The sequence below is a fragment of the Rattus norvegicus genome, chromosome 6 (genome assembly GCF_036323735.1).
Source record: "Rattus norvegicus strain BN/NHsdMcwi chromosome 6, GRCr8, whole genome shotgun sequence".
In the NCBI taxonomy this organism is placed as follows: Eukaryota; Metazoa; Chordata; class Mammalia; order Rodentia; family Muridae; genus Rattus; species Rattus norvegicus.
In genome coordinates, this window is record NC_086024.1 from 103,329,298 (window position 1) to 103,355,365 (window position 26,068).

Sequence of the window (26,068 nt, forward strand, 5' to 3'; positions counted from 1 at the left end):
TCGGCCTTGGTGCTTCTTCTAGAGCCTATGTAGGTGTTCACTGTATTACCTAGTTTGTCTTTTCTCCCTATTGCATTGTAAGGACATATGCAAGAAGGTTGACTAGTATTAGGAATACTGCCTGAAAACTTGGATTTTACTGAGTCAGCACTGTACTCTAAGCATACTTGCCGAAATGATGCTCAGCTCAGGGAGGCAGTAAGCTCATTAGTGTAAATATTTTTAAAGCCTGGGCAGAAGAAGCTAATTAAATTTAATGTGTGGGTTTGCACACATAAACAGCCTGCATATTTATGCCTAAGTGGGTTGATGAAAAGCTAGTACCATTGAATAAAATACGTTTTTATTTTAATTTTTGTTGGAGGACTCTTAATATAGAATCAAGTTAATATTAATAGTACTTATCTATATTTTATAACTTGCATACATTATGTTTTTTAAAACTAAGAGAAGTTCTGTGAAGTTAATCTTCTAAGTTACTCAGGTTGAGAGAAAAGCTGGCTGTCTTAAACAACAGGCTAGGAAACATGGTAGAGGGAAATGAAAGTCCAGTCTTCCTGTCTGTGTGCTCCTTCTGCTACACGTGCTATACCATTCCCTCTGAATGACTCCTTATGAGGTTCAGCTTCACTTTCTTCATGTATCGCCAGTTATAAGACTGATATTCTGTGTAGTCTTTTTCTCATCTATGTAGTTTTGTCCTTGGATACCTTTGCTGATAAACCTTATTGTTCTTTGGGCATCTTTTTCATTGCAAAAGCCACTTTAAAAAAAATAGTTTTACCCAGAAATACTTTTCTGTGTTTCAAGTTAGCCACTAAGATGGCTTGTGCTATGTACTAAATTATAATCAGCTGTTCTCACAGGTACTAACTCTGTGTTTTAATTAAGCATAAAGTTGAGATATTTAAAGTTGCTGTTGAAATGTCTATCCACAAAGCACCTATTCTCTACAAAACTTATAGCAAACCAATTCACTTTTCTCACTTTGCTAAACTTTTCAGTGTATCAGTTTTCTTAGCTGCAAGATCAAACAGTACGCTTCATAGTTTTGAGAGGCAACTTTAAAAAAAAATAGTCAATGTCCTCAACATTGGAGTCTGTATTAATAACTATATCAAGTACCTGATATTCTCTATATTGTGTAGAAATTGGAAATGGGCTATATAAAGTTTGTTTTTATATTACAATTCTTACACTTTTCCCTCCATCTTTCCCTCTTAGATTTGCCTCATGGATACATTTCATAGCATTATTATGTGATATGAGAAGTTATTTTTCTTTTTTGAAGTAACATGGATTTTATACTACAGAATCAAGAGAATTGGCTTTATAGGAAATTTTGATATATAAAAAGTGATAGAGGTTTTTATAGATAACCATGACAACATCGTATATGAATGGGCATGTGACAGAGGAATCAGACAGCGGAATAAAAAATCTTGGTCTTGCATCACCAGAGGAACATCCGAAACACAGAGAGATGGCTGTTGACTGCCCTGGAGATTTGGGCACCAGATTGATGCCAGTGCGAAGAAGTGCACAGTTAGAGCGCATTCGACAGCAACAGGAGGATATGAGACGTAGGCGTGAAGAAGAAGGGAAAAAGCAAGAACTTGACCTAAATTCTTCCATGAGACTTAAGAAACTAGCTCAAATTCCTCCGAAGACTGGAATAGATAACCCTATATTTGACACAGAAGAAGGAATTGTTTTAGAAAGTCCTCACTATGCTGTGAAAATATTAGGTAAGTAATATAGCACAATATGTTTTGCTTTGGTGTTTTGCATACCCTGACGAAAATGTGTATGGGAAGGGCCAGATTTAAGAGAGTATAGCGCTGGAAAGTTGAGTTCAACACAAGTTCTTTATATTTTAGTCACATACAACACAAGCATTGGTTTAAATATTGTCCTAGTTTGTTTTCTATTGCTGTGATAAACACCAGGACTGAAGCAGCTGGGGAGAGACAGATTTATTTGGCTTGCATGTCCCAATCACAGTCTGTCATGGAGGAAAGTCAGGGCGGGAACCACAGAGAAAAACTGCTTCCTGGCTTGCCTGCCATGACTTGCATGCTCAAATTGCCTTTTTTAACAGCCCAAGAGCAACTGCCCAGGGTGGCTGCTGTTCCTGAGGAGACACAACATACATCTGTTAGCTCAGAAAGGGAACCAGGACAGACCAAAGTCACGGTTACACCAATGTCCAATTTGGTGAGCCAGAGAGCTTTTAATTGGGGTTACTAACAGGACTGTGGGTGAAAGGTTACTTAACAAGCAGCAAAGAAAATGTTAAAGACCAGAACGTCTACCCCAGAGTGATAGCAGCTCCCAAACTGCCTGATCTTCTCCATGCAGTTGACAGATAGCTTGACAGTCTGATTTTTTTTTTCAGGCAGATTATCTCTTGTCCACCCCCAATAATTGTTTGGTCTTTTTTCACTGCTGGGTAGAGGCCCTGAATCTTTTAAGTTCCTGTTCTCCCTGACATATGTCTCTTTGATCTTCCTTTTCCTTCCCAGAGCAAACATTTCAATTTGGAAGGAGTATTGCAGTTCTGAGGAACATATTAGTGGTACTGCCCACCACAGTCTGGGCCCTCTCACCTCAGCCATTAATTAAGAAGATGCCCCCCAGATACACCTATGGACCAGTATGATAGAGGTGCTTCCTCACATTAGATTCATCCTGGATATCTAGGTTTATATCAAAACCAGCACAACTGACCCTTTGCCAACATGATATACAAATACTATTAAAATCATAACCTTTCCTTTCTTATTTGTCCTCAAGATATCACGTATATATTAATATCACAGTATGAGACAATCCAACTTTTAAATGTTCTATAGTCTTTAAAAATTCTTGAAATTTAAAAGCCCAAGTTCTTAACAATCCAAGTCTCTTAACTGTGTGCTCTTCTAAAACCAAAAAACAAGTTATATACTTTCTCATTTCAAAAGGGAAGAAACATTGAACAGTTTCAATGAAATCAAAGCAAAACTACAGACTCAATGGTAGCTTAGTGTCCAATATCTGGACTCCCCTATGATCTTCTGAGCACTAAAGGACTTTCTCAGCTCAGCTTCTTAGCTCTATCATTTGCAAAACATATATCTTGTCTCATAAGCTCAACTTGGTCCCACTCTACAAGTGCAGCTGGCCTTGGTAGTTACCCCATGGTACTGGTTGGCACCTCTCAGTATTCTGGGGTCTTCACACCAGTGGCTTCTCCGAGTCTCTTCAAGGATTTCAATCCTGCCACATGGTTCCAGGTCTCTCCACGACTTCTTCAATCTTGAAATGTGAGGTTAAGAGCACTGGCTGCTCTTCTAAAGGTCCTGAGTTCAATTCCCAGCAACTATCTTACAACCATCTGTAATGGGATCTGTTGCCCTCTTCTGGTGTGTCTGAAGACAGCTACAGTGCACTCCTATACATAAATAAATCTTTTATAAAAGAAGAAGAAGAGGAGGAGGAGGAAGAAAAGGTTTCTCCATCCACATTCTGTAAGCATTGGTCTTCTTACCCTCTGTTTCAAAAAAAAATCACTTACCAAGCAGGACATTTATACATTGTTGATTTCAGCTTCCAGCTTGAGATGTAGCCTTCGCTGGGACCACAGTTTCATTGTGTTCCCCTTGAAATAGTTGCCAGAAAAATCTCACTTTGGTGCTACTGGTCTCTTGTTAGTCACAGCTGATTTTTCAACCTTAGCCAACAAGTCGATTGTCTTCTTACACCAAACGTTTTGGTGATCCCGGTCTCAGGAATCACTGCTGATTCAGCAACCAGAAACCACAGACTCTTAATTTGGAACTATCATCAGAACATCCTGATAAAGTATTTGAGAGATTCTCAACATTCTCTTTACATGCCAGTCCTCCCTTGTTTACCTTTCCCTCAGCATTTTCTCTTCCAGTCTGCCACAGAACAGCCTGTTAAGCCCTAAGCACTCAATGACTTTTCCAGCCATAGGTTCCAGTTTTCACAGCTCTCTTGACCAAGTAATGTGGTCAGGTCTGTCACAGTAATACCAGCTTCTGGTACCACACTCTGTCCTAAGTTGCTTTCTTTTGCTGTGATAAACACAGTAACTGAAACTGACTTGGAGAAAAAGGATTTATTTAGCTTACATGTGCTGATCGTAGTCCATGATTGAGAGAAGTTAGGGGAGGAGCCATGGAAGAAAGCGACTCACCGGCATGCTCTTTGTGGCTTGCTCAGCTTGTTTTTAATACAGCCCTGGACCACCTGCCTGGGAGCGGCAGTGCCCACTCCAGTCTGTGGGAGGGTCTATGTCAGTGTTCAGAAGTATGCCCACAAGCCAGTGTGTTTTATACCAAGTCATTTTTTTTAATTAAACTACTAGAAAACAAAGTTGAATAATAATGAAGAGAATAACTACATCTTAAAACCTAGTTTTTAATAACTGTCAGATAAACAGGAATTGCTTGTGTAGGATCAATTTACTATCTCTAAATTCTGTTGCATGACAAAAATTGAAAACCTGGACCTAGGATATGATTTATATACAAAGTTCATTCTGTGTACAAATAACACGAGAATCCAAGGTTAAAAAACATTCTTATTAAAGATTCAAGCCTTTCTGTTAGCAGGCAGTGTGGATCTAATGAGACTGCTGAGGGATGGCAGATGCATATTCTCACACAGAGGATTTAATCAGCGAACAGTACTCCTGCACACACCGATCTTTACGGAGCTGTGCTAGAAGCCGAAGAAGTCATTTTGAGAAACTTCATTTTATACGTTAATTTGTGTTCACTTTAAGTTAGGTGCTGTTTCTTGTAGTTACTGTTTTTAGATGTAGTAAAATATTTTTTCATTTTAGATGTAATAAAACACATTTTTACATCATTGTCATTTTACTGTTCCTGTGCCTGTTGAAACCTGTAGTCTAGGTACCTTAGCAAATCCCATTCCTATAATGATTCTGCTCAGAAAGCCTCTGTGGTCTCCATTTCAGAGATAAAGACAGTGTCCGTGCAGACATGTAACCCTAGCTGCCGGGAAACTGATGTGGGAAGATTGTGAGATCCAGACCAGCCAGGACAACATGCTGAGACCTGGTCTCACACAAAGCAACGAAAGAAATAACACTTGAATTTTAGTCCCATCACTTGCTTAAGACATCAAGCTAATACTTGGGAGGTCAGATTTGAATTCACACATCTAGAGTTGATACATGCTGCAACAAATAGAGGTCTGAATAGGAAGTGACATCCAGCCTGCACTTCGCTTACCTGCTAGGGCTTAGGCCAACCCTAATTTGCCCATAAGCATCATATACACGCTACGTTTGTTCTCTCATGAGTCTTTTTATTCTAAATATAGAGCAGTTTCTATTGTATCTCATTTACTTTGGTAAATTTTGTGTAGAACGCATATTTAAAATGTCTGCTTCTGTTTTCAGAAATCATAAAAAATGTGTGTTAGACTTCTAGGACGTGTAAAGAGACAGATGCCAGAAACAGTCCATCTAACCTCAGCAGACAGAACTGTTTCATACTAAACTGGTGTGTGCAGGGGGTATTCTGCAAAGAGGGGAGGGTTATAAACCCCAACTCTGGGTTTATAAGGGGGGACGGGGAGTATTGGGAATGGGAAGTTAAATACAGCTTTAGGGGGCTACATACAGTCTCTACTTCATAGAATTGTTAGACCAGACAAGGCCATTTTATCTTTCAGAACTGCCTTGCACCCAAACACTGGCCCCTCCCCTAAATCAGGATGCTGGTAACAGTGGGTGACTGAGTTAAGCAGTGGTGGTGAGGGGAAAGGGGCTAGAGTTTCAGCCTAGGGGTGGGGGATTTCAGCTAATCTTAGGAGAAGGGGAAGTTCCTTGGCCAGGGTCTGACAGTTTGTTCAAGGTTTATTCCAACAATGTGTTCAGAGATAGTAAAGCCTGCCGCATACCCTCAGATATAATTACAGTGGTAAAAATTCGTATTTAGTACTTTTATATGAAGGAAGTTTAGTGTTTCCCCTCCTAAGGGTTTTGTTAGAATATAAATGTTTCATTCCATTTCTTCTTGCTTACCCTTCTTTTCTTACCATTTCCCCCTCCCTCATTTAACCTGGATTAATCTGTTTTTTAATTCTTTTAAGAATAATGTGTTTGTCCATTGGCATTACTTGAAATCAGGCTATTTAAACTTTTTTCTGTTCCTGCTTATAAATTCCACTTCTACAAGTTTAAAAGACAGCTATTATTTCTTCCAATTTATAACCCACTATGATCTTCATTAATGCCTTCATGTGGCCTTTGAATTTAAGGCTGTTTTCTAAATTGAAATATAGTGCAGGTGTTAGTAATTTATTTCTTAGAAGATTTAATAAATCATAATTAAACTCGTCATTTTGTGCAGGAAGTAAAAAATATTTCTAAAGAAGTATAATACTGTTAATCAAATACTTTTCTCTGCTAATAATCTGCTAACACATCAGACCACAACAGAAGTACTCCCTTAAAATTATGTGTCTGCTTGTCAGTATTTTAATTAATACACACGTGATGGGAGATGGCTTCAGCCTTATTCACAGCCAGAAGCAACAATGTTATTTTAAGTGAGAGAAGGGCAGGGCAACTCATTTATTTCTTTGAGAAGACACCTTCATTTTCCAAACGACACATCATTTATCTGTGAGTAGACAGCATTCCTTAAGATTATTTTTAATTATAGTATATGTAAATTTGACAATGTATAATAAAGGTTCAGTAAAGTGGAATGATACCAAAAATACTGAGAAGGGATAAATTGAATTTTGTTCAAAAGCAGCCAGAATTCTTAAATACATAAGTTGTAAGAATTTTAATTAAGATTTCCTTAAAATTGATGTACATTCAAAACCTTGCTTTATTAAAAATAAAATTGTTTTGTTCTCATTTATCATCAAAGTAAACTATTTTATAAAAGAAATCCTGGAAAAAAAAAGTGTAGGTTAGAGTAGAAAGAGATAGAACATGTAATTCTCAGGTATTTCTAGGCTATGTATTTCAGCTTTTGTTTGTTTTGTATTAACAGTTATATAATTTGGGGCCAGGGTTGTGAAGAACTAAGCAGAATAAAGGGAAGAAGCTAGAGAAGCTGCTTTCTGTTGTGTGTGACTGTGTAATTGATAGGATGCGCGCACGCACACACACATACACACACACACACACACACACACACACACACAGCATGCTGCTTGATAGTTATGTAGGAACTCTTGAATTTTGTAATTAAAGCCTCCTGTTGAATACCAGATATTTAAATGTGAAGAAAATAAAAGATAAAAGCAAAGAAAATAGGGGTGAATAAAGAATGAAATAAAGTAACAAATCTCAGATTTCTAACATAAACTGACTTGGTATCATGAGATATACTACAGTTTTGTCTTACTGTCATAAACTTTTAAAAATAAAGTTTCTTTAAAGTCAGCAAGACTTCAGGGCCAGTGATTCTGTTTTACGTTAGCTTCCTTCTGAAGTTAACTTTTATTGTCAAATGTTTAACCTGTTCTAGGTACTTCTAAACAAACCACTAGCCATTTCTTCTTGATATTTGTTGTTTCCTTCTACAAATGAAGTGATTAACTGACTGAAAATAGTTTGAAGTGTTGAGGCCATTTGAGAAGTTTCTGAGCGAGATTGCTAAAATTAGAGCATCCCTGAATATTTAACAGTTCATTGGATTATGTGCATACTCTATAAATTTTGGTTCTTCAACATAATTTTACTATAAGTGCTACATCATTCAATTTCAATAAATAAAAAATGTGCATACCTGAAATTTGACTCTACTTTATTGAATGATAATAATTTGTAACTTTTTTCCCTCTTGCAATGATTTGCTTCTTCCTTTTATGATGTGTTAAATGCTTGATAGAGCAGGAGAGATGGCACAGTGGTTAAGAGCATTTACTACTCTTGCAGAGGGCCTACAGTGAGTGTAAGGTTTCAAAGCAACCTGTAACCCCATTTCTTGGGGACCTGATGTCCTCTCCTGACCTTTAATGACTTCTAATGTGTGCGTATTGTAGACAAAACTCATGCCCATACTCGATTTTAAGCAAATTTTATTATCAGTTATTACTGACTTTGGACAAGTTATTTATTTTTCTGACCCTCAGTATTCAGGTTTTTGTGAGGTCCAAATGGAAAACTGTATGTGAATAAGTGGTACATTTGCATTTGGAAGCTTTGTTGCACTGTTATTAGGTTAACCAAAGTCTGGCACATACTAGGCAAGCACTGATTATTATGTTAAAAATCCCATCTCTTAGGGTTTTGTTTTAATTTAGCTTAACTTATTAATGATTAATTATTTTTCAGGATATGTCTTAAGTTTCTCATAATTTTAAGCAAATTCATACTGACCTAGTCCACTAAAAACCAAAATTCAAAGACCTGAATTCTATCTTCTTTATTTAGAAAGAGTATTTCACATCAGCGTAGAGCGAGCAAGGCTTTTGGTGTCATCCCTGGGGATCTTGATGCTGAGAGAGCAAAGGAAGCACACTGAGTTCCCAGTACCCTCACGCCTGTGACTCCAGCTTCAGGGCAGTCTGATGCCTCTGGCTTCCACAAGCACTATCACAGATGTGTACATAGCATACAGAGAAGACGTTCACAAACAAAAATAAACAATTTAAAATGCTTCAGATGGTTCAGAGTCTTAAATATTTGAAAATAGATTCCTGCTTCTTATTACCTGCGTTTGTTTGTTTGTTTGTTTGTTTTGTGAAGTCTCCTTATGAAGCTCATACTGGCCTGGAATTCACTCCCTATATAGACCATGCTGGCCTTCTGTGCTCCTGCCTCCTACCTCTGAAATCTAGAAATATAAGGTTGTACCCTCATGCATGATCCTATTGCCTATTTTATAGTCTTTATTTTATATTTTATTCTTAGGTGCAAGCCAAGACTGGGAAAAAATGTTAGGAGGTGAATTTAAGGACTTGCATGAATGGTTTTTTATTGTTGTTATTGTTATATATATCCCAAAGCCAGTGTATTTGATTTCTGTTAGCATATGTAATCATCATTTAAGTCATATAAAATGTTAGATAAGATACTGGGAATTTAATATATTTTCCACTGAAATCAAGTAAGGAGGAACTAACCAAATTGTAGCAGTGAGGAATTTAATCTAGACATGAAGAGCTGCTTTATAGGAGGCTTGTGACCCCCGTGGAATTTATTACCAAAGCCAGTAGTATAACGTATTATGACATCCTTAATTTCAGAAAAACAACCCTTTCTCATGTTCATTAGTAAAAGAATGAGAAAGTAATGAACTAATTTTATTTATCATATTTTAAAACTATATATATATATATCTTACCTTCTATGTGACAAAATTATTAAAAGCAAATGTGTCATAATTTTAGATGTCCTTTAAAGTGATCAACTTATTTATACTAGTTTCAACAAGAAGGCTTATATCATTTGGTATTTCACATTTTCTGTAAAGTACCACAACTCACGATGATTTAGTTTGTATCTTCTTGTGCTGTGTGTATCTGATGATGTGCTGAAAACTCTTCTACGTGACTGGTAACTTAGCCTGTTTTACTTGTGCATCAGCAGTACTCGGGCAGCTTTCCTTCCTGAGAGTGCTGTCTGAAGGCTTTCCCTGTTAGTTCCGTCGGGACAGCACTGTGGGGTTTATCCTTACTTCACACCTGCCGATTCTGCTGCATGGCTTTGTTGCTCATAGCAGTGCACTGCTCTCAGAAATCCTTTACATTTCTCAGGAAGATTTGCTGTTCACAAGATTCCAGCTCTGGTTTACTTTGCTTAAATCTTTCATATTCTACCTACTATTATGACTTTCAATGAAATACTCTGAGAAAGTATTTAAAAATAAGATTCTTGTCTAAAATAACAAATAAAATGCAGCAGTATTGTGAAAGTAGCATTTGGAGGGTGAGTTGGAAGGCAAGTATACTGTGTCCTAAGGCTAGACAGTGATATCGCCATAGTGCATGCATTCCTCTAAAGTTCAATAAAAAAAATTATGTATTGATGTATTGGGCAGAAACCACAGCTCGAAGTAGCCTTTCTAAAACAGATAGGTAATACCATGCAGACAGTCAAGCCCTGAACCCCAGCCCCGCCACACCCCAGTCCTGGTGTGGCAAAAAGAAAATGAAGTGGACCTCATCCTGATGTCATTTATTCATGATTTTAGTGTAACCACGGGTCATTTTTCTCCAGCTGTATAAGTTTAACATGTCTTTATGTATTTGTTCTTGTTGGTCTTCATTTAGTTTAGAAAAGTTTCTCAAGGTCTGAGAAGGTTGGTGGATTGCTAGCTAGCATGTGTGAAACCCTGCATACTGTCTTCATGCTTTCCAAAACAGCAAGCACGTTCTGCACTCCTCCCAGCTTCAGTAAGTGGAGATAACAGGATCAAGACTTCAAGATTTCCCTCAGTTACTTAGTGGATTCCAGGCCAGCCTGGGCTATAAGACACCCTGTTTCAAAATATATATAAATAAACAGACACACAGAGAGAAACATTTCTCAAGGTTTTAATGATGATTAAATTAAATAATACATATAAACTATACACTGTATCAGACTGTTCAGGAAGGGCAATAACTATATGTAATTCAGCCAACTATTCATGTGCTTCAAAAATGGTTGGTAATCCCTAAGTATAAAGCAGAGCTTCAGTGCAAATGGGCTCACTTAGTACAGTGAAATTGATTAACACAGTGCACTTGGAGTTTTGATGAAAAGCTTTTGCTGATTAAAGAAAAGCCAGAATGATAGACTTAAGTATGGGTGTAAAAAACACTATTTAGAAGAAGTTTAAATTGGTCTTAAACCTAGTTGAAATTTATGGGCAAGTATAGTTCTCATGTTTCTCACTAATTTCATTCTTTTCCATTTATTTTATTATGTGTGGGTATTTTGCCTTCATGTATGCCTATGCACCATAATGTGCCTTGTTCCCTCAGAGGCTAGAAAAGGGCATCTGATTCTCTGGAACTGTTCTTGGAGATAGTTATGAGCTGGGAAATGAACCCAAGTCCTGGAAAAACATTTGGTACTCTTAACCACAAAGTTCTCCAGCTGCTACTTTTGTTTGCATAGGTCTCACATCATGAGCCTCGTCTAAATTTCAGAGAATTATTATTATTCTCTGGCTGCCGGTACCTGTGGATCTTACCATGTTCTCAAGTCCCCCCAAGTGAAAGGCAGCTTCAGGCTGATTTTTCCCTCTGAGTCTTAAATTGCCACATGGTCTTAACAGCCTTAGAATTAATATGGGCAGACTGGCCAGATGTGACCTTTCTTTGAACCTAAATTTCTTATTTCCAATTCTATCAACAGAAAAAGCCCATCAATTTCTTCAAATTTGAAAACTACCATCTCTCTTTAATAATTACAAAATTTCTTTTCCTGTATCTTATTTGTTTTTGAGACAAAGTCTCTATTATATGGCTCTGGATATTCTGAAACACACTCTGTAGACTAAGCTGGCCTGGAACTCAGAGATCTACCTGCCTTCTGCCCCCAGAGTGCGGGGACTAAAGATGTGTGTCACCAAACATACAACTTTTAAAAGTTTCCTTAGCAATTTCTTCTTGGGGGAGAGGGTGGTGGGATGTAAATGTCTCTTCATTTGTATGCACAGAGGTTGACTTCCAGTGTCTTCTTCAGTGCTCTTCACTTCATTTTAATGAAGCAGGGTCCTGACTAAACCCAGAGACTGCCAAGTCAACTAGTCTAGGTAGCCAGCAGAGCCTGGGTACCCCTGTCTCTACACCACAGGTCCAGATAAGTGGTGGGTTCTGGGACTAGAACCTTGGTCCTCATGCTTGTACAGCAAACAGTTTGTACTATGGACCATCTCTCTACCCTCCACCTCAGTTATTTTTATAGATACTTTTGATTAAAAGCTGTTGTTCTAACTTAAAATGAAATTGTGTTTAGTATGTTCCACTTAAGACTAAAGATAAACTAATTGAAAAAAGAAATAGATGGTCATGCTTTGTAAAAATGTGTTCACCAGAGAGTAATAGATCACTAAACCTTAATTTGGTATGTTTCAAAGTAGGCACTCACAGTCATTGCTTGTAACAGTATAAGTTGCTATAAATCTGGGAGGCACTTTGTCAACGTGTACCAAAGTCTTTTAAATACTTCTGCAATCAGTCAGTAATCTTACCCTAGGAATTTATTCTAATGAGTAATTAGTAGTAAAGTACAAAAATTATCAGTGTCACTGTATGGTTAGATTGGCCTTTTTAAAACTCGGAAAAGCTACATAGTAGGAAGTAATTAGTAAATAGTTAATATTAATTGGGGATTTCTACCCCACCTTTGATTGTTCAATTCCCAGATAAAAGACATAAAACTTTTATATTTATATTTATAATAAGCCTTAAAAAGCACCAGAGCTGGACAAATATCAACTCTCTATGGCTATTTTTGTCAACTTCTCTGTAAATAACACCAAGATATGACTTGCCATGTTCTTCTGACTGGGCCAATGTTACTCCAGCTGGCCAACCCTTGTGGTCAATTCTCATGATCCCTTATCTCATGGTGTCTTCCTCTCTCCACCTTCTCTCTCCTCCTAGTGGTCCTGCCTCAGACCCCAAGCCCAGGAACTGAAGCCCCACTTACCTCTCTTCTGCCCAGCTAAAGACTGTAGGCATCTTTATTTAACCAACAGTTTAATTTAAGAGACAAGATTACATAGCATCACTTGGTGTACTTGAGGATTTCCTCATCCCTGGAGCACCCAGACCTTGGGGGCCAGTTTTTAGCATTACAGTTTTTAACATAGCAACAGACCAAACCTCAACAAAGTAATACCAGTAGTTATTTATAACAAATAGATTAAAATATAAATAATTTTTTAAAATCTATTAATTAGTCTGTCATTGTTAAGTAGGTTTGGTGTACAGAAGTCTTCCAGCAACGTTTTTATCTTAAAATAACTTCCTTCTCCCTGAAGTTGAAGAAACTCTGAGAACCTTCTTGACAGAGGTTGCTTACTGGTTTCAGTCAGCTGTGAGGCCTGATACTCCTCACTTTTCTTATTTCCCAGACTACTGCCCTGAGCTTCTTTTAATAGTTACTAACATTTTAATAAGACTCCCTCCACTTTGGGGAGTATCTGTTATTCTCTTAATATTGTGAACCATTATCTTAACTGCTTTGTAGATTTCATAAGTTTTCTTTTAAGTTACTTAAATGCTTTCCTGTATTGCTTGAAAGATACTTTAAAGTTAATAATTTGGTAGAGTCTTAAATTACATATCCTTTTGTTGTTTTGTTTTGTGTTTTTTTTTGAGACGAAATTTCTCTGTGTAACCCTCACACACACAACCATGTTGGGGAGCAGGGGAGAAACTACTAATGGTTCTTACTCATTTGGGCCTAATCATTTTCAGAAACAACGTACGTGCTGTGTGCATCCTGATAGGCGCGCGCACACACACACACACACACACACACGCACGCACGCACGCACGCACACAGATGGGGACATTTTTAGGAGACACACATTAGTTTTGTGGACAGCTAAGTAGTTGGTTGTGCTGGCTTGTTTGTGTCATCAAGTCAGTAAAGCTGGTTATTTTGAGAAGGAGGAACCACGATTGAGAAAATCCTCTGTAAGACTGATCAGTAGGCAAGTCTGCCATACAGTTTTCTTAAGTAGTGACTGATGTTGGTGGGCCCAGCCCACTGAGTGGCGCCATTCCTGTGCTATTGGTCCTCCAGGGTATAAGAAAGCAGGCTGAGCAAGCCATAGGGAACAAGAAGTCTGTAAATACTGTTTCTCCATGACTTCTGCCTCTGTTCCTCCCTCCAGGTTCCTATCCTGCTTGCACTTATATCCTGACCTCCCTCAGTGACAGACTGTTCTCTGGAAGTGTTGGGTGAAACAAACCCTTTCCTCAAGTTATTATCACAGCAGCAGAAATCCTAGGTTTTAGTCGTATGCACAATACACTTCATTGTCCCTAAAATCAATGCTTTGCAAGTAATATTGAATATTGGTAGTATTATTAATGCAATATAAATTAGCAAAAACTCTAAAAACAAGTGGCTTTTAAAATGTCAAATCTTAAGTAATTTCTAGGAATTTAATTTTTTTCATTTATTTTATATGTATTTTGCCTGTGTGTATGTCTGTACACCATATATAAGCCTGGTGCCTGTTGAGGCCAGTAGAGTGTTGGATCCCCTGGAACTGGAGTTACAGGTAGTTACAGTAATGTGGGTGCTTAGGAATCAAACCTAGGTCCTCAGAAAGAGCAGCCAATTCTCTTAACCACTAAGCCATCTCTTTAGTACCTGTTTCTGATAATGCTAAAACAATATACAAATTTATATTCAGCAATAATATAATTTTATGCTAAAATATTTATTATTGCTTATAGTCTACAAATTTATATTCAGCAATAATATAAATAATTTTATGCTGAAATATTTATTATTGCTTATAGTTAAAATGGAAACATCCTAAATGTTGGACTTTAATGATTATTATCAGGTGTGCATTAGCCATGTAAAATATGACGGACCCATTACTTGTAATGTTCTTTTAACAATAGGAATGTGGAAAGTAATTAAAATGTATCATTGGGGGGTTGGGGATTTAGCTCAGTGGTAGAGCGCTTGCCTAGGAAGCGCAAGGCCCTGGGTTCAGTCCCCAGCTCCGAAAAAAAGAACCAAAAAAAAAAAAAAATGTATCATTGGGGCTGGAGAGATGGCTCAGCAGTTAAGAGCAGTGACTGCTCTTCCAGAGGTCCTGAGCTCAATTCCCAGCAACCACATGGTGGCTCACAACCATCTGTAATAGGATCTGATGCCCTCTTCTGGTGTGTCTGGAGACAGCTACAGTGTACTCATAGACATAAATAAATAAATCGTTTTTAAAAAAAAGTGTACTGTTAATGAAAAAAGATGCTAAGGGGAGAAAATGTTTCTAGATAATGGGATTGGTATTCTTAACTTTAATTTTGTATTCTCTCATTTTTATAGTAAGAATATATTTTTCTAATTAAAATGCTTTTTTTAAATGCAAGTTATTCTGTTTATAGCTTTAAGAGTTTTATAAAATGTTGGTAAAATAACACTTAAAAAATGTGAACTTTTTTCCCTAAAAATATTTTTTTGCTTGTTCAAAAAAATTTATCTTATATCAAATTTAAACCAAAACAGTTAATTTTGGTATAACTTTTCTTCTCTTACTAGAAGTTGAAGACTTGTTCTCTTCACTTAAACATATCCAGCACACTTTGGTTGATTCTCAGAGCCAGGAGGATATTTCACTGCTTTTACAGCTTGTACAAAATAGAGATTTTCAGAATGCATTCAAGATACACAATGCTGTCACAGTGCACATGAACAAGGCCAGCCCTCCGTTTCCTCTTATCGCCAATGTACAAGACCTTGTACAAGAGGTACGTGTCTAAACATCTTGTTGGCATCTGCAAAGCAGTTAGTCACAAAAGTGGACTGTTGCAAAAACTGATGTGATTATTGTTTGAAGTCATTGATAACAGTCACCGTAATACACTGTAATGGCAAGTGAGAAAAAGCTGTTGCATGCATATGAGAATATTTGTGACCTAGCTAATGACTGGTTATGCAGAGTTAATTTTGTATGTAAAATAAGTATAGATAATAACCAATGTTTCGTTTTTTTTTTTTTTTTTTTTTTTTTTTTTGGAGCTGAGGACCGAACCCAGGGCCTTGCACTTGCTAGGCAAGAGCTCTACCACTGAGCTAAATCCTCAATCCCAATGTTTCAATTTTAATGCATCTAGTATGGTTTGATTAAGTTAACTGCTATGCATTATAAACGCATGTAAAATAATAATCTCTAATAGTCAGGGATTATTTTAAGATATATTATCTGTTGATAGTTTAGGGATTTTCTTATGAAAATTGTATAAATGTTGCAGATTATTAATTTTTATTATTTTGTATGGATATATGAGTTTTGCCAGCATGTATGTCTGTACACCTCATGAATGCAATGCTCATAGAGGCCAGAAGAGGTTGCCTGCCTCCTGTGACTAGAGTTACAAGTAGTTGTTTACCGCAGTATAGGTGCTGGCAGTCGGACTCAGGTCCTCTAGGAGCCTGTGCTCTTAACCACTAAGCCATCTCCCCAGCCCAGATTATGCAATTTTACTGTTGTATAAAAGTTTCTTCTTGTTAACATGTTACTTTTAAATTCCAGGTTCAGATTCTAGTTGATGTTCAGTGTTTAATATATCTGCAAACATCTTTCAAGTTGAAGGTTTTAAAGCATTACAAGCTCAGATTTGGGGACATATATTGTCATTGTTACAGAATTTCATGTTACTTTAATCTTACAAAAATAACTCTGAAACTTATCAAATAAATATATTTCATTGAATCCACATACAAGATAGAAAAGGGGCTTAGAGAGAGTACAATTTCCAAGAGCTACAGATGATGCATTAGATTAGAAGATATGTTTTTATTTGAGCACAGTGTCCCTAACAGAGATGTTTTCCTTGAAGTGCCCGAATTGGCAAAGGCTTCACGGTGTCACAGAGCAATCTAGTGTTGCCCAGGGCAGAGTGACCTCTGAACATGTTTTTAGAAAGGAAACTGGCCATCTACCAGAGTCTCAAGAACTGGTGTACTCTGTGTATCCCTGACTCTCCTGGAACCCACTCTGTAGATCAGGCTGGCCTCAAACTCAGAGACCCACCTGCCTCTGCCTCCCAGTGCAGGGATTAAAGGCCTGAGCCTCCAACTCATGGCTTTGGAGCTCACTCTTCACTGTTGAAATTAGTTGTGTGGTGTTCTTTTCATTGTTAACCATATATGTGGCCATAGGTTCAATCCCTAGCAATGAGGAATACAATTTTTCAGGGTTTTATTTTTAATTTAAAAAACTAAATTAAAAAATCCATTTCTTTAACTTTTTTTTTATTTACTTAAAGGTTATTTAAATGGCTTTCCTGAAAATTACTTTAAAAAAAAACAAAACACAGATTAAAATAGCATTACTTTGACCAGATCAGCCTTGAATGCAGAGATCTGCTTCCTGAGTGCTGAAATGGAAGGGGTGCACTACCACCAGGCAGTTTTATTTAGAAGAAATTTGGCTGAGGATGTAGCTTATTTGATAAAGCATTTGTGTAGTACCACAAAGCCCTGGATAAAATAAGTCCTTGGCACCACAAAAATAATTAAATAAAAGACTTTCTGGGAATAATAGTAGACATTTGCAATCTTAGCACTAAGGAAGTAAAAGCAGGAGGATCAAAAGGGAATCAACCCAAAGCCATGAATGGGCTTCGTACTTTATTTCAGACCAGCCTGGAATCATATAGAGTGAAACTGCATTTCAGAAACAAACATATGGACATACATACAAGAAGTTGTCTCATGCTTTTTAGTTGTATCTTTAAGATTTATTTTTTTTAATTTTATTTATGTGTATTTGTGTATGCACACATACATGTTTGCAGATACTCGTGGAGGTCAGAAAAGAGAATCAGTCCCCAGCAGCTGGAGTAGTGTGGCTGTCTGACATGGGTTCTGGGAACCAAAGTACAGTCTTCTCTGAGAGCAGTGGTGCTGTTGACACTGAGCCATCTTCCAGTCCCTACTCATGCCACTTTTAAGTGGAAATGAATATAAGTGAGAAATCTTAGCAAATTTAGGGAAACATTAAGAAGTGTTCCTTGCTTTTATAGCTGAAAATGTAAGTTAAGGGCTGGTGAGACGGCTCAGCAGTAAAGACACTTTCCACCAAGCCTGATAGCCTGAGTTTGATCTCTGGAACACAGTTGAAAGAAAGACTCAACTCCTGAAATTTGTCCTCGGGTCACATGCATGCTCTGGCATATATGTACCCACATGCAATTAAACACATACAGAGGAAATAAATATATTAAAAATTAAATACTTAGATATGTGTCATTTAAGGACTGGGATGGCACTCATTGATCAAGGGCTCTGGATTCCATTCCTAGTACTGCCAAAATAATGTGAAGAAAATCTCAAACATTTACTACTAAAAGATGAGTAATAAAGCCTTTGAAAACTTCAAATTAAGATCCAGATTAAATCTTTGACAATCTAAGCATTAATAAACAAGCAAATTTTGTGATTATTATACTTTTTTTTAAAGAAAGGGTTTATAACTTGAATTTCATTAAATAAACTTTTGCTTATCTAAAAACATATGAGTAAAATGTAAACCAACATGTCAAGAAATAGAATTTGATATTTTTTAATTTCAAAATACGTGTGTGTGAGAGACTGGCAGACAGACTGACAGACAGACATTGTGGTAGCATAAGTACAGTGATTGAGGGAGACAGTATGGCATATGTGCAGAGCATGGTTTAGTGGTGGAGCCCGTAGACATGAATAATGTGAGGGCTGGGAAAGAAGAATCAGCTGATATTTAGTGTCAAGGAGCTTAGACTTGATCCTGTAGATGACTGAGACAGGCGACAATGACAGTGGTCATATTTCTGTTTTACAGTTGAAATAGCAAATCAAAAGTTATACAGTACTTTGATAAAACAGTTTGAACAATGTGATTTCATTTTGGTAAAAGGTGTAAGAGATAGACTCCCCAGGGATAAGGACGGAGCTCGGTGCCTGAGTTCTTGCTTAACATTTGTGAGGCTCTGGATTCAGTCCCAAGCCCTGTACAAAAGCAAACAACATGAAGTATAATTGTTCCTCAGTATCATTCTACTTCATAGCCTCAGACTCAGGGGTTTGCTAAAAGAATCCAAATCTCTACTGAGCACAGACTTTTCCTCCTTGTTATTCCCTAAACAAGACTGTACAGCTGTTACACGTTAGGTAAAGGAGAGAAAATGTTAAAGTATATGGATGGATAGGTATGTTAGTTACATGCAAATGCTCTGCCCTTTGGTAAAAGAGACTTAAGTGACCTTAGCTTTGGGTATGAAACAAGAGTCCTTGTAACTAATTCTGCGTGATACTAAGGAATAGTTATATACGTAGAGTATCCAGCTTTATTAAGATACAGTTTGCAATTATTAAAAATAGGTTTTGTTATTGGCATAGTGTAAATATCTGTATATGCACCTATGAGGTCTACCTTCCACTGTCAAGTTTCTAAACTATCCTCCACCCACAAAGCTCACTTACGGTCCTGAAGAGAGTGACCACCTCTTCTTTAGCCCCTTTTGTCATCTGCAAACCTGGTTTCTGTTTTACTAATTTGCCATTTATGAACATGTCAAATAAATAGGCAATATTTACTCTTTGTGTCTGCATCAGTTATCTTTCTTGCCAGTGTGGCTAAATACCTGACAAGAAGCAACTTGAAAGGGCAGGATTTGTTTGGGCTCACAGTTTTGGGAGGACATAGTTTATTCTGGCTGTGAAGGCATGGCACTAGGACAGCTCCTTGTGGCAGAGGAATGTGGGCAGCAGGCTACATTGCTTTGGCAGTCAGGAGACAGAAAGAGTGCTGGAAACAAAGTTCTAGCCATGGCGCGCGCGCGCGCACACACACACACACACAAACACACACACACACACACACACACACACACACACACACACACACACACACACACACACACGTAAGCTATCAGCAGCCCACTTCCTCAAGTTGGGCCCTACAGCTTTAGCCTTGCAAAGCTAACAGCACCACCTGGAGGATCAGATGTTCCAACATGAGCCTGTGGGGACATTTCACATTCAAACCATGGCAGTGTCTTGATTTCCTCTGCTCAGTCTAGTCTTAAGGTTCATCTCTTCTGTGCATGTATCAAATTAAACCAAACACTTCACAAATAATGGACACGTGACCAGTCCTCTAAGTCCCAGTCCCAGGTTGTGATGCTTTCTGAGTCCACGGTGTGTCAGTGTGTTTAGTTGTTTATATCTATTGTGAGACATTGGTTGTTTCCTATTACTGATCCATTTTTAATTGTTTTTACATTTGTTTATTGCAGACTGTGTGCATGTGAGCATGTACATGCTGTGTGTGGTGTGAGTGTGGAGGGCAGAAAAAAACTTAGAAGAGTCAGGTCCCTCCCTCAACTGTGTGGATTCTGGGAAATGAGCTGGGGTTGTTATCAGGCTGGTGGCAAGTGCCTTTACCTACTGAACCATCTTGTCAGCTCTCTGGCTACTGACTCTCAGATATGTGGTGTGGGGGTGTCTTGTTTTAATTTTCCTTTCCACCATGATTGCTGACACTATTTTTTTGTGTGGTCATTGACCATTTCTTGTTTTTAATGAAATACGTGGTCAGATCTGTTTTCATTGGGCAGTGGGAGGGGCAGGTAACATATAAGGACAGTCTTTCAGCTCCCTTGGCCTGCGAGTGGTGTGCACTGGCACCAGCATAGACAGCATCTGTGTTGGCTGGTACAGAAATGGGTATTTATCAGAGATGCTTAGGAACTGACTTAAAAGTATAAACAGAAAAAAGTACCTAAAATATTATTGACCTGATTGTAGCTTTTATAAAGTCTTGGGTTTGTTTGTTGTTGTCATTGTTGTTGTTTTTTTTTTTTTTTTTTTTCCGGAGCTGGGGACCGAACCCAGGGCCTTGCGCTTCCTAGGCAAGCGCTCTACCACTGAGCTAAATCCCCAACCCCTGTTGTTTTGTTTTTAATTCAAACCTGTCTTCCCCTCTGAGAGTTGCTTTCTCCAGCAGTAACAAAGTATTTGGTCAGGGACTATAGATTTCAAATTAACTTTGAGTAGTTTTCATAAAGTTTCAAAAGGAAAGCAGTGTCTTTAAAAATCAGCATTTACTTACCTATAGTTTCTGGTACTAAAACTAGAGGACCGTGGTCTCAGCACTATGCTTTGTTTATTAAAGTGTTTCACTGGTTAGCCCTGGCTTATCTAGAACTCACAGAGATCCTCCTGCCTATGCAATGAGAGGATTAAAGGAATATATCACCACACCCTGCACTGTCCTGTTTTGGTTTGTTTTGGTTTTCTAATATTTTATATTTGTGGGTGGGTGTGTGCACACGTGGTTATGGGAACCAGAAGAAGAAATCAGATCCCCTAGAATTGGAGTTACAGGTGGTCGTGAGCTACCTGCAGTGGGCTCTGGGAATTAAACCTCAATCTTTTTTATAAGAACGGCAAGAGCCTAGAACAAAAGAAACTCAAGACGGATGATCAAAATGTGAATGCTTCACTCCTTCTTTAAAAGGGGAACAAGAATACCCTTGGCAGGGAATAGAGAGGCAAAGATTAAAACAGACACAGAAGGAACACCCATTCAGAGCCTGCCCCACATGTGGCCCATACATATACAGCCATCCAATTAGACAAGATGGATGAAGCAAAGAAGTGCAGGCCGACAGGAGCCGGATGTAGATCGCTCCTGAGAGACACAGCCAGAATACAGCAAATACAGAGGCGAATGCCAGCAGCAAACCACTGAACTGAGAATAGGACCCCCGTTGAAGGAATCAGAGAAAGAACTGGAAGAGCTTGAAGGGGCTCGAGACCCCATATGTACAACAATGCCAAGCAACCAGAGCTTCCAGGGACTAAGCCACTACCTAAAGACTATACATGGACTGACCCTGGACTCTGACCTCATAGGTAGCAATGAATATCCTAGTAAGAGCACCAGTGGAAGGGGAAGCCCTGGGTCCTGCTAAGACTGAACCCCCAGTGAACTAGACTGTTGGGGGGAGGGCGGCAATGGGGGGAGGATGGGGAGGGGAACACCCATAACGAAGGGGAGGGGGAGGGATTAGGGGGATGTTTACCCGGAAACCGGGAAAGGGAATAACACTCGAAATGTATATAAGAAATATTCAAGTTAATAAAATTAAAAAAAGAAAAAAAAAAAAGAACAGCAAGAGCTCTAAACTGTGGAGCCTTTCTTCAGCCCTTATCATTGCTTTGGTATGCCCATTGTGGTTAAAATTGGTCCTCGTTTTACCAATAAAACTGTAAAGGTTTAATTGCAGAATTGCTAATAAAGTAACCATAAAGGATATAGAATTCCTGTTTAAATCATTGGTTACTCTTATACTTCCATTAATAGTCACAGTTTTGGTTTTGTTATTTACTTTATTGCAGTGGACCATTTTGGAATTGGGATTTGGAGGTACAAAGGCAAAAACGAGGCATAAAGAGGATAATCTGGGAGAAAGCAGTGTGCAGAGGAACATAGCTGCCTCAATATTCATTGGTAGAAGATTGAAAACTGCAAATAAGTGGGCTTAATTTTTAGTCCATTAGTTAGAAACCAAGGGAATGGAAAAGAGTACTTAAATTTCTTAATAGGAAGAATAGATAATCATGACATTAATAGCTGGTTCTTTAAAAAGGCCAGGAAAGGGGTTGGGGATTTAGCTCAGTGGTAGAGCGCTTGCCTAGCAAGCGCAAGGCCCTGGGTTTAGTCCCCAGCTCCGAAAAATAGAAAAGTAAAAAAAAAAAAAAAAAAAAAAAAAAAAGGCCAGGAAAAAAACAACACTGTGGTTAAGATAGTTAAGCCATCCAGCAATGTTAGGAAAGAAAGATCACAAGTGCAGACCCACATTGAGGTCATCTGGTCAGCCTTTGAAGAGCTTTACATGATGGGGGCCAGCCTGCATATGACGAAAGACTGGACCTGAAAACCGTATCAGAACTGCGGGATTTATCCTAAGAAAACAGTGTCCAGCACTGCTACAGTTATCTTGTGAATCTGTAACTTTAAATTTTCATCTGAGATTTTTTAAAAAGATTTATTTATTTATTTATTATACATAAGAACACTATAGCGGTCTTCAGACATACCAGAAGAGGGCATCAGATCCCGTTACAGATGGTTGTGAGCCACCATGTGGTTGCTGGGAATTGAACTCAGGACCTCTGGAAGAACAGTCAGTGCTCTTAACCTCTGAGCCACCTCTCCAACCCTCATCTCCGATTTTTAATGTAGTTCTTGAAACATAGCATTTAAATCTCTAAAACAGCATGATAACTATAGGTGGAACAGATCTTCTGTCATGTAATTATTAAAGTGGATTTCATGCTATGTTAGGAGAAACTTTAAAAATTGAAATGGTTCATTTGCAGTTGTAACTACCATGATATTTGAAGTATGTTTATTTTTATCTATAATAAGATTGAAAGATCTCTGAGAAAAGATTTTTTTTCTTATGTTTCTTTAGTGTTTTTCTTTAAGTGGTTTTGCCATTTTATTATCACTTAAAAATATTCTCCTGCATAGATGCTGCTGCTAATTGCTATAAACTAAGAAAAAAATTTTTTTTATTTCTTTAGGTACAAACTGTCTTAAAGCCAGTCCATCAGAAGGAAGGACAAGAATTAACTGCTTTGTTAAATGCTCCACATATTCAGGTAGAAAAAGGACAGAATATTGTTTGTTTCTAATATTCGGTTTTTTGTTTTGTTTTGTTTTTGTTGTTTTGTTTTGTTTTTTTAATTACAGTCTCCTAGAGTTGGAAGAGACCTAGTCATGTAGTTTGTAACCCTCTCTGCAAAGTAATTATTGCTGGGTTATACAATTCCATATGTAAAACTTTACAAATTATGTTTTTAAATAGCTTATTTTTAAAAACTGATCAAAAGTCCCTTACATATTTGTGCTGTTTTAGGCCCTTATGGACTTGATTTTAATACTCGGTGCATGAGAAAACTATACAAAAATAAGTCATGTTCTCACTTGAAGCACTGTGGGTTTCTTTGAAACAGGCACTTTTACTGGCCCATGATAAGGTTGCTGAGCAGGAAATGCAGCTAGAGCCCATAACAGATGAGAGAGTCTATGAAAGTATCGGCCATTATGGGGGAGAAACTGTAAAAATAGTTCGTATAGAAAAGGCTCGGGATATTCCATTGGTAAGTGTTCTCATGTCTGATCTAAGATTGTTTTCTATGCTAAGACCTCATATGGTACAGAGTTGAAGATCCCATTATGTTCCTGGAGAGTTTTCTCTTTGTGGGTTAATTTGTTAATTGTAATATGCTATTGCTCAAAAGCCTTACTTGGTTGAAAAACTAATTTCATTACCTTTTCTCATTTTAATTTTCACATTTTAATGAAAATAATAACTTATGAAATACTTACTGAAGATCAAGAAGAGAAATCTAATTTTCTTTTTTTTTTTTTTTTTCCTGGAGCTGAGGATCGAACCTAGGGCCTCACGCTTGCTAGGCAAGCGCTCTACCACTGAGCTAAATCCCAACCGAAAACTAATTTTCTAACTTACTCTTTACAACAGAAGTTAGATAATCTGGTCTTTGGGAACTAGGCGCATGGTTTGATTGGAACATTCTTAGCACACAAAGCATGAGGATCAAGAGGTTGTACCCTAGCACGTACATGAAAAGCCAAGCATGATGGCATATGTCTGTACTCCCAGCTCTGTCACTGACAGGCAGACTTCTCTGGAGTTTGCAGGCTAGCCACCAGCCTAGCCAGATTAGTTCCAGGTTAAGTGCTCCAAATGTGAGATGGAGAGAGATTGAGGACTTCCAGCACACACATGCGCAGGGACACACATACACAACACTCTCTCACACACACTCTCTCTCTCTCTCCCTCCCTCCCTCCCTCCCTCTCTCTCTCTCTCTCTCTCTCTCTCTCTCTTTCTCACACACACACACACATACACACACACCACATAAACACACTAAATAATAAAGTAATAAAAATATTTTTTAAAAGAATGTATAAGCACTTTATGTAACTAGTTCCTTCTTGGAGAATAAAAGGAAAAGTCATGATAATAGAAAAGTGATACTTAGGAAAATTAGGACCTTTTTTAATATTTGTTTACTCATTATGCATATATGTCTGAGTATATTTATGTGTACCACATGCATGCAGGTGCCTCAGAGGACGAAAGGGAGTTACTTGGGTCCCCTGGCTTGAGTTACAGGGGTTTGTAAGTTGTTTAGTGTGGATGCTGGGAACAAAATCTATGTCTTTTGCAGGAACAAAAGCTGTTAACCACTGAGCCCTAGAAAATAAGTTTTACTTTATTTTACTGTTCCAGCTTTTGAGTATATACTTTCCCACTGTTCTTCTAATTTGTATAATAAATATTAGTATTTGATGCATTTGGTTGCAGCTGTTTAACATTTGCATAGTTAGCCATATTGTTATTTATCCTTTGATTATATTTTGAATTTTAAGAAATTCTTTATAGTTAGGCATTGTGTTAATTATATACCTAGATGTTTTCTAGCTGTTGGAAGAGAATCCAGCAGAAAAAAATTTTGATTTTATGTCTTTAAACACAGAGTATATGTTATATTATCTGCTATTATATGTTTCAGAAGTCTGTGTACTACAGAATTTTAATGAATAAAGCATCTCTGAAACAAATGTTTGGTGAGGAACGCTTAGCTCTCATGTTAAATTACAGTTGTTAGTGTAGCAATGCGAGTAAAGTTTTTCCTTAAGATAAACTAAGAGCTAGTCTTATTAGATTTAAAAAAAATAAAATTTAAAAATGAAATGCTTAACAAAAAATTGCATTTTTATGTTTAAATTAGATATTGGGTGTTTTTAGGGTGCCACGGTTCGTAATGAGATGGATTCTGTCATCATAAGTCGGATAGTGAAAGGAGGCGCGGCAGAGAAGAGCGGGCTTCTGCACGAAGGAGACGAAGTCCTAGAGATCAATGGCATCGAAATCCGGGGCAAGGACGTCAATGAGGTTTTTGACTTGTTGGTATGTTCAGACTGTAGAATATTTGATTCATTTAAAAGCCTGTTTTGTTATTAAACTTAGATTATTAAAGAATATTTTTTAAATAACTGATGAGTATAAGGTAGTTTTTAGCCTAACTTTTACAGGATTTGTCAATTTTTGTTATTATATTTTTGGCTTGGGGTTTATTTTTATTTACTGTGAACTTTATTATAAGTTTTACTTTTACTATTTTTTTAAAGATTTATTTCTACATGTGTCAGTATACCTTGTGCATGCCTGATGAATTAAATTAAAACTCAGTTTCTTATTCTCACTAGCTATAGTTGAACAAGATTTATTATGTAGTTAATGGCTGTTGTCTGAGATAGCTGCAACATATTTCTGTTGAACAAAT

At 37.6% G+C, this 26,068-nt stretch overlaps 1 protein-coding gene across 1 annotated transcript in view; it reads left to right on the forward strand.

Moving 5' to 3' along the window:
* Pals1 (protein associated with LIN7 1, MAGUK p55 family member) overlaps positions 1-26,068 on the forward strand; it is a 56,579-nt gene that overhangs the window by 1,333 nt on the left and 29,178 nt on the right. Inside the window, exons 2-6 of the mRNA NM_001108034.1 lie at positions 1,225-1,748; positions 15,233-15,441; positions 23,273-23,350; positions 23,705-23,851; positions 25,531-25,692. Of these exons, the coding sequence (NP_001101504.1) occupies positions 1,382-1,748; positions 15,233-15,441; positions 23,273-23,350; positions 23,705-23,851; positions 25,531-25,692 (963 nt within the window). The 5' untranslated portion in view covers positions 1,225-1,381. The remainder of the gene's footprint in view (positions 1-1,224; positions 1,749-15,232; positions 15,442-23,272; positions 23,351-23,704; positions 23,852-25,530; positions 25,693-26,068) is intronic.